The sequence below is a fragment of the Gastrolobium bilobum genome, unplaced genomic scaffold (assembly GCF_033153095.1).
Source record: "Gastrolobium bilobum isolate Gb01-03AN ecotype WA unplaced genomic scaffold, APGP_CSIRO_Gbil_v1 utg4280, whole genome shotgun sequence".
Classification (NCBI taxonomy): domain Eukaryota; kingdom Viridiplantae; phylum Streptophyta; class Magnoliopsida; order Fabales; family Fabaceae; genus Gastrolobium; species Gastrolobium bilobum.
In genome coordinates this window covers 8672-17006 of record NW_026895123.1, presented here as the reverse complement: position 1 = coordinate 17006, position 8335 = coordinate 8672, and the positions used below count along the sequence as shown (strand labels likewise).

Sequence of the window (8335 nt, the reverse complement as noted above, 5' to 3'; positions counted from 1 at the left end):
ACATGAAGAACCGGCCTGACTCAGCGGTAAGCAAGAATCATAGTGTTCCAGGTCAGGGGTTCGACTCGGCCCCCTGCAAAGCAGGGGTGAGAATTGACTCAAATTTTCCTTCCCCAAACACTCACGGAGTGGGTCTTGAACTGGGTCCGCCTTTTTTTTATAAAAATAACATACCCCTGACATAATGAAGAGAATGGATCTAACATAGTCACAGTCTAAACCATGGTCTAGAAAACAATTTACGATGATAAATATAAATATAAATAAAAATAAACATAATCAAGATTACAACAACAACAAAAATAAAATAATATATATATATATATATATATATATATATATATATATATATATATATATATTATCATAAAACTAGTATCACCCTCAAAACCAATCACAAATAGCACTGCTACATACATTTAAGAAGTAAAAGAAAAAGCTGTCTGCATTGAGTATGAAGACAAGTATGAATAAAGATGATGAATTTAACAGCCACATTTTATTCTCTCTTCCTCCCCATGGCACCAACAATAGAGCTTCTTAAGGAAAAGGATGATAGAAACAACTATTAAAGATAATACAACCTTTTATTGATATTCTTCTTTCATTCACAATATAATTTTCTATTCTATGGGACTTGTTCACCAATGGCATCCCTACCTGCTCCCTCCATTTTTCTCTTTCACTTTATCTTCAGGGATGGTAGCAACATTTTTGTTATTGGAACTTATTCCAACCTTAGTTGGAACAGAATGCCTTCTTGAACCAACTGGAGAAGCTGGGAAAGAAAGCCTCTTCTTTGCAGAAACAACAGCTCCTTTTTCAGGTGTTTGTTGTGTTCCATTTTTATGTACACCAGATGATGGACTTTGCACTTTGGACTTGGCCTTTGAAACCTTTGTGGATGTGGTTTGACTTGGAAATGCAGGTGAACTTGCAAGGCTCTCATCATCTCTCACTGGAGACACAGCAATGCTATGCCTGCGATTGTTTTCTGAGTTTTTGCTAAATATGTTTCTTAAGTCACCATCACCACCCCATGAACCACCCTTTGGACTTGGTGCCTTTGTCTTTCCACTATTGGAAGATGTCAAAGATGGTGAGGCCTTTGAAGCTAGTTTTGAAGGGGGATTGTGACTGCGAGGAGATTTTACTTTTTGGCTAGCAGGGGAGTTCTTAGTATCAAGGTTCTGGTCACGTTGAGCATACAATTTGGTGAGTTCCCCAACTGACATGGTATTATGGCCTGCAGCACTCTTTATAGATGAATGGTCATTGTTATACATAGTGTTTTGTCCTTCCCATGGCCGTGTAGCCATCCATCTCTCTAGCCAATTCCAGCCCCAATGGGGATTGTTTGGATCCATAAATGTGGCATTTGCAGATTTTGAAGAGTTCCTCCATGTTTGCTGTTGGAGAAAGTTATTGGTTATCCATAGGAAATCAATTATATTGACCAGAAATATTAAACCTATCGTCCCACCCAAAACTAATAGATGCATAGACCAATAGAATACAAGTCTAAACGTGTATTGTATTTTCAATGTATTTTCCACATTTCATTTACAACAAAATTCTACATTAATGCCTTGGTAAGTGCACATGTTGGATATGTTTTTTACACTTTAAAATACTGTACAAGTAAAAACCAATTTACTAGTGTAGTAAAATCAATATGGACTTATTTGTGCATGGAATTTAGATAGAAGACTTCAAAATGTAACTGAATCCATAAATTGTTTCTCTCTGTTCCATTAAAATCGAAAATAATATATAAAGAGGCAGTCTCCTACCTGATGTGCTAATGCATAGGCCATAGCCCTCTCTCTTCTCATAGCAGCTACTTGTCTGTTCAACAATTTTGCTTCAATTTGCTCCTTTGATTTCGAGCTATCATCCCATTTTTCTCCAACCTGCTGCAAAAGTATTTACCACTTCAGTACAAATTTTGAAAGCAGTATTGCTCATATATCATTTATTTCAAGCTTTTTGTTTTAAGACGAAAAACTACATATTCTTATTAGAAATTTAAACAGAAAATCAAAGCAAGAAAAATGTCTACCAGTGCAACTGAACAAATAAGTCACCAAGAGACGTAAACATAATATGAGACCATTAGATCCAAAAAGATCAGTAGTAGCATAGCATAAAACATCCACCAAATCATATTTTCCCCCAAGATATATTTGACCTTTAGTAATTTGCTGATGAGCAGAACATTAGCATGTTAATATTTTCATAAAGTTTTAAGGGGGTGATGAACAAAAAGTTCAGAAGGAAGGAAAATGGGAAATAAATTAACCAGAAAACATCAGACATGCATGGTTCTTTATTAGGAAAACACGAACACATTCACATTCAATAGATAGAGGCACTATACAGAACTCAAGTTCCTATAACATGCATTTCACCGTAACCTATTAACATGCATCATAACAATTAACAGGTAAGAACTCATATAAAGTGCTTACAGAAGCTTGCAACTTCTCAAGTTCCTTTTCCCGTTTCTGCTGCAGTTGCTGCTGAAGAGCCTGGTTCTCCTCAGACATTCTAATCTTCCTTGCACGAACCTGAGACTGCAATCGGGAAAGAGTTTGCATGCATTGTAAGGTGGTAGCTGCTTGCCTCTGAACAGATTGCCCTTGTACCAATGTTCTCAACCTCTTCAAACCTCTCAAGGCACGCAATGATCTTCTTGCCTGAATGCCCCAAAACAAGAACCATTAGAAAGTTGTTGCTATACAAATACAAATTCTCCTTATCCCAAAAAAAAAAAAAAAAAAGTGGGGTGTGGATTCATTGAGTGTGATTAGTTGTTTGTGTAGCATTGTTCAAAACAAAATGAATAGGATTAGAAGTGCATACCAAATATCCACGGAATGCCGATTGAATCTTGATAGCTGCTATCTCTTCATTTGATTTTCCAGGGTAACGAGGCTCAGTTTTGAGACGAGAAACCTCTGCAGCAGCAGCAACAGCAGCACCTGCTGCGACAGCAGTGGCTAAAACCAAAGAAAAAGCTTGTTTGTTCTCTTCATTCTCTGCCTCAGTTTTTTTTGGTTTAACTCGTTTTCTAGGTGGAAGAGCGGGAACAACAGCAATTGCTGATTCTTCACATGCTGGTTCTGGATCCCCATGATAATGTCCAAAACATGTTAACTTGGACTTATGATGTTTCTGTGCTTTCTATTAACAAGAACAAATTGTTTGAATGAGAATCTTCTCTGATTTGAAAAGCAGTAATCAAAAAGGTAATGTAACACACATATTGTTCAAACCTGATCTTTTTTGGAATCAGAAATGAAAACCTTCTTCACTGAAGAAAACCAACCCCCTTTCCTCCCCATGTGCAAGTCCTTTACCTTGATGCCAAAAAAAAAAAAAAAAAAAGTAATAGATTTTAAATTAATAACATAAAATGAACAAAATTTGTGTTAAAACTTAAACGTAATCAAATTCAACCCGGTTAAGAAAAATGTTGAATTCCAAGCGAACCGTTAAAGAAAACAGAATTACATGCATGGAGAAAAAGGGAGGAGCCATAGAAATTTCAACAGAACTTCAAAATGGAGACCATAGATGCTTGAAACACATGTATGACAAACGTATTCAATAAAAGTCATTCATAGCCCCATTCATGAAAAGAACTAAATATAAAAAAAAAAACACCACTTCAACAAAGAAAAAGCAAGAACTTTCATCTGATTCATTAATGCAATGAACAAACGGGGAAGAACCCAGATAATAGAATTCAATAAGCCATCAAAACCCAATTTAGAACGCCCAGTTTCAAGAGAAAACTCCAAAATTTCAATATACAAATTTAGCAATGTAATGGACAATGGAGAAGAACCCATATAGCATAATTCAAAAAAAAAAAAGCGTCAAACCCAGATAGCCTAATGAGAAAACTACAAAAAGAAGGAACAGAAGGGACAAAAAGCAATGGAAAGAGGCAAAAATTAAAGTGTTTTAACATACCAACACATTTGCATGAGAAACACAGATCTCTGGAAATGAAAGTACATACCCTGTGAAGAAAAAAGAAAGGACAAAAGGAGGGAAGGAGAAATCTTCAACAATGAAACTATTACAGCAAGGATTGGGTGTCAGGATAGGTGGGTCCCTAAACGGATTGTGAATCCTAATTTTAACGTTAGTAAATAACAGCGTACCCAAACAAAATATCATGTAACAAAATAACAACCTCGTTCGCTGTCTTTTCAATTTTTCATGGTCTTCAATTTGGGTTTTACTTTTTCAAAAGGAATATAAAGAAAATTCAACAGACATCGGTTTTACATATATATTTCAAAACTTGGTCGAAATGTAACCAAAAAAAACTTGGACGTAACATATTATAAAAAAAATCTAAAAAAAAAAAAAATTATGAAAATGATTTATTTTTTATTTTTGGATAAAAGCCGGTCGAATTTCTAGATTACAAGTATACCTGGCTCTTTATTATTTGTTTTTATTCAGTTGATCAGATTTGATTAAAAATGATTCGAACCTCCAACTAAACCGGCTAATTCTTCTGTTCTTACCAGCAGGTACGTAATTAAAAGAAACAATTCAGGAGATGGAATCAAGCAATAGTTGCATCACACAAACGAGGCATTGGTGTCATTATATATATAGACAATTTGATTCTCATGTTTCCCTATTTGCTAGATAATCTTACTATAAATCTATAATGAAATTGATGGTATATGTTCTGTACAAAGGGACGGAGATGGTTAGTTAAGAGACTACTAAATTGATTTTGGATATGTAAGTTCTCTCGTATATTTATGAATTAGATATCTTTGAATGCAGCAGATCATTGTGCATTAATAGGCTAGCCAAAAGGGTGATGTGTTCACAGTGACAGCGTAACAATAGAGAGAAAATATGTGTCCATACATGTAGGCTTTACATCTTGTTTATAAGGTTTACTTATGGGCAGTGAAATTCTGGATCTTTGATGCCTCCTCTGAAAGCTCATGTTCAGGTTCATTGCTCTCGTATTAGAATTAGTATCTTAGATTGATACTTTTTGTAACACCACATTTTAGAACCGTTTTGTTATCATTACGTATGATATTAAGCGCAGTTACAATCATAATAATTGATTAAAACACGGACAAATTTTATTCTTTTTAAACAGTTATCTTTTACTGCTTAAAATACTTTTTGTATTTATAAACAATTCAAACTGTAGTTATCACTAATACAAATTGCGAAAACATCTAATCTCGCTTAAACATATCATACCACCATGAAGTTCCCATAAATAACATGGTTTCCCATGACAATGAAGATAGTTAATCACACAAAGTGATAATCTCCTACCAACATCGCCTAAACAAAATAGACAGAGCTCTGTGTGTTTTTCAGACATCTAGGGATAGTTCTCATATGATATCTCAACCTGATAAACAGTTTAATAAATATTGACATCATCTCAGTCTATCTAATAGACGTACAAGCCCTTTATCATAATTGTATCAAAATACATAAATGTCCACCGTCTATATAAACGGGAACTTAACAATACAAAACATATGATCAAAGTCCTTTACATGCATCAACAGCATAAAAGATATTCAATAACTCTGATCATAGGCTAAGTCTCTCCTCTATGCATTAATATTACACAAAAGATACAGAAGTGAAATAACCTATACATGTGGCTTAAGTATATCCATAGGCATAATCAAAAGAGGTATAGGCATCCCTTATACTCTCCAAAATACATATATGACATGTGAGATGTAAATATATACATCAAAACAAATCCCACATTCATGCAATATCATGGCAATCTAGCTCTGTCTCGTACCCTGTGATGCTCCTGCACCGTCAGTACCTATACCTGAAATTCCCATAACGCGGGGTGAGATATACATATATATCACAGTAAACCAGGGGCCCTTAGAGATTCCTCCACCCCTAAGTTCACTTCAGCATAAAAGCAATAAATTATATGATACAATATATACATATTCATGTTATGCAAATAATGCTCATTCAAACATTCCTCCAGAATGCTCATGCCGCAATAATAATAAATTCTACTGGCCAGAGAACCTACACTCTATGAATTACACAAGAAACATACCAAGTGTAAACACATAACATACACATACATATATCCAATGCATCATATCAAATCTATGCAAATACATATACCACATAAACCACTACTCCTTCAAAGCATGGTGGAACAAGCACATGTTAAATCCCAAAGGCCGAAAGCTTACCTGCAGTTGCTTCCTATCAAACCTTTCTTTTATAGATAAGAATGGAAGTGGAATGGCCCTCATCGTTTAAAGTTTCTTTTATTGAAGATTGCTCACGGTAAACTATCTACTAGAAATTGGGTTGCTTCTTGGTCTTATGGAGATAGTGCTTGTCCTGTTTGTAGGCAAGAAGATGAGACAATTCTTCATGGTTTGCGCGATTGTTCGGTGATTCGTGAATTATAGTGTGCCTTTATTCCTTTAGCTCTTCATGATGAATTTTTCAGGGCAATTTATTCTACTGGTTGCGTGAATTCTGGTTCCTTGAAAAGCTTGATATTCGTATTTGGTCTTCCTTTTTCATTAATTTCCTATACAAGATTTGGTATTGGCGAAATCAAGTTGCTCATTCTCATATGGTGGCTGCTCTATTACCATATTCTATTGCCTTTATTCAGTGTCAATTTGTGGACATGATGGGTATTTTTACACATGATATTCCTTATCCAATTGATATTTTAGTCCGTTGGAAATTTCCAACATTTGGGTTCATTAAGCTTAATACGGACGGTGCTACAAGAGGATCTCCAGGTGCAGCTGGGGGTTTGTTCCGCAACCCTTATGAATCTTGGCTCATGGGATTTTCGTCTCGCATTGGAATCTGCAATATGCTTACATCAGAATTGTGGGGGGTTTAGAATGGTCTTAATATTGCTTGGCAGAGAGGTTGGTGTCATCTAATTCTTGAGAGTGATTCTACTTCGGTGGTCGCTTTGCTCACCAAATGTGGTGGTGCAGCTCATGGGTCTCACTTGGTGACTAGATACGAGCACTTCTTGATCGTGACTGACAGATTTCTGTTATACATGCATTTAGAGAAGCCAACTGTTGTGTTGATTGTTTAGCTAATCTTCCCCTCAATAATTATGGATTACAAGATGTTGTTATCTTTGACGAATCTCCTGACTTGCTGTAACTTCTTCTCCAAGTGGACGTGACGGGCATTCTTCATCCTCCAAAAGGAAAGGGCTAATCTTTTATTTTATGTATTTGTTTCTTTGCTTTGTCTTTTATTCATTTTCATGTATCAAAAAATATATATAGTAATATTTTTCTCTTTCTATAATTTTAGGGCAAGGTTTTCCTCTATACAAATTTAAGAAATTTTTAGATATATTATTTAAGGCAGGTTAATTTAAATTTCTTTTTTCTTATAATTTTTATAACTATTTTTTTGTTGTTAAATCAAAATCAAGTTAACCACTCAGTTAATATTAGGTTATGATTTAGAGAAAAATAAATGTTAATTAAGATTATGATCTAACGATCAGTAAGTTAACCCAAATCAAGTTAACCACTCAATTAATATTAGGTTATTGAATGATAAAGATTTGGGTTGCTTTTTTAGCATATAACAATCTCTCTAAATTCGTTGTTATCATTAAATTGTGTATGCATGCCATTTAGGAAGCGTTAATAGATATAGATATTAAGATAATTTGACATGAAATGTGTTGATATAAGACATTTTTTTTTTTTTTTGTAAATTGATATAAGACATTTAGTCATTTAGATATGTATAATTCACATATGACACGATAGTGAAGATGTCTAGAAAGTGTGACATTTTTGCTTGAATGCTCTCTAGTAACAAACATAAATCTCACACAAGTAATGAGGGGAGTAAATGGATTACGTTAGGTTAAATTTTGGTCTGAATAAATTAGGTTTATATGAAATATTTTAAGTCAAATATGACCAATTAACTTATTGTGGGTAATGATAGTCTTTGGTCTAGCATATATTTAATAATAAAAAACTGACCTTAGACCTGTTAATCTAATTAAACTTATCAAGCTTTCAAGACCAATCACAATTAAAACGAAATATTTAAAATGATATTTTTTATTATTTAAATAATTATTTTATTATATTTTATTTAAAATAAATAATATAATATAAATCAATGGCTAAATCTAGTAAAAATATATAAAGAGTTCACTTTTCTGCAGTCACTGTAAATAAGTTATCTGCAGTAAGCCTAATACGACGTCGTTTTGGAGCGAAAATCATGGTGTTTTTGTAATTTTAATTTATTTCAGGGTTATTAT

General features: G+C 34.0%; 1 protein-coding gene across 1 annotated transcript; it reads right to left on the bottom strand.

The window, feature by feature from the left end:
* Nucleotides 1-656: 656 nt before the first annotated feature.
* LOC133317041 (protein IQ-DOMAIN 3-like) lies at nt 657-3347 on the bottom strand. The gene is made up of 5 exons (XM_061518863.1): nt 3279-3347; nt 2866-3186; nt 2472-2699; nt 1794-1916; nt 657-1409 (listed from the first exon to the last, which is right to left on the bottom strand). Exons 1-5 carry the CDS (start codon nt 3345-3347, stop codon nt 657-659), a joined length of 1494 nt encoding a protein of 497 aa, XP_061374847.1.
* Between the last annotated feature and the right edge of the window lie 4988 nt (nt 3348-8335).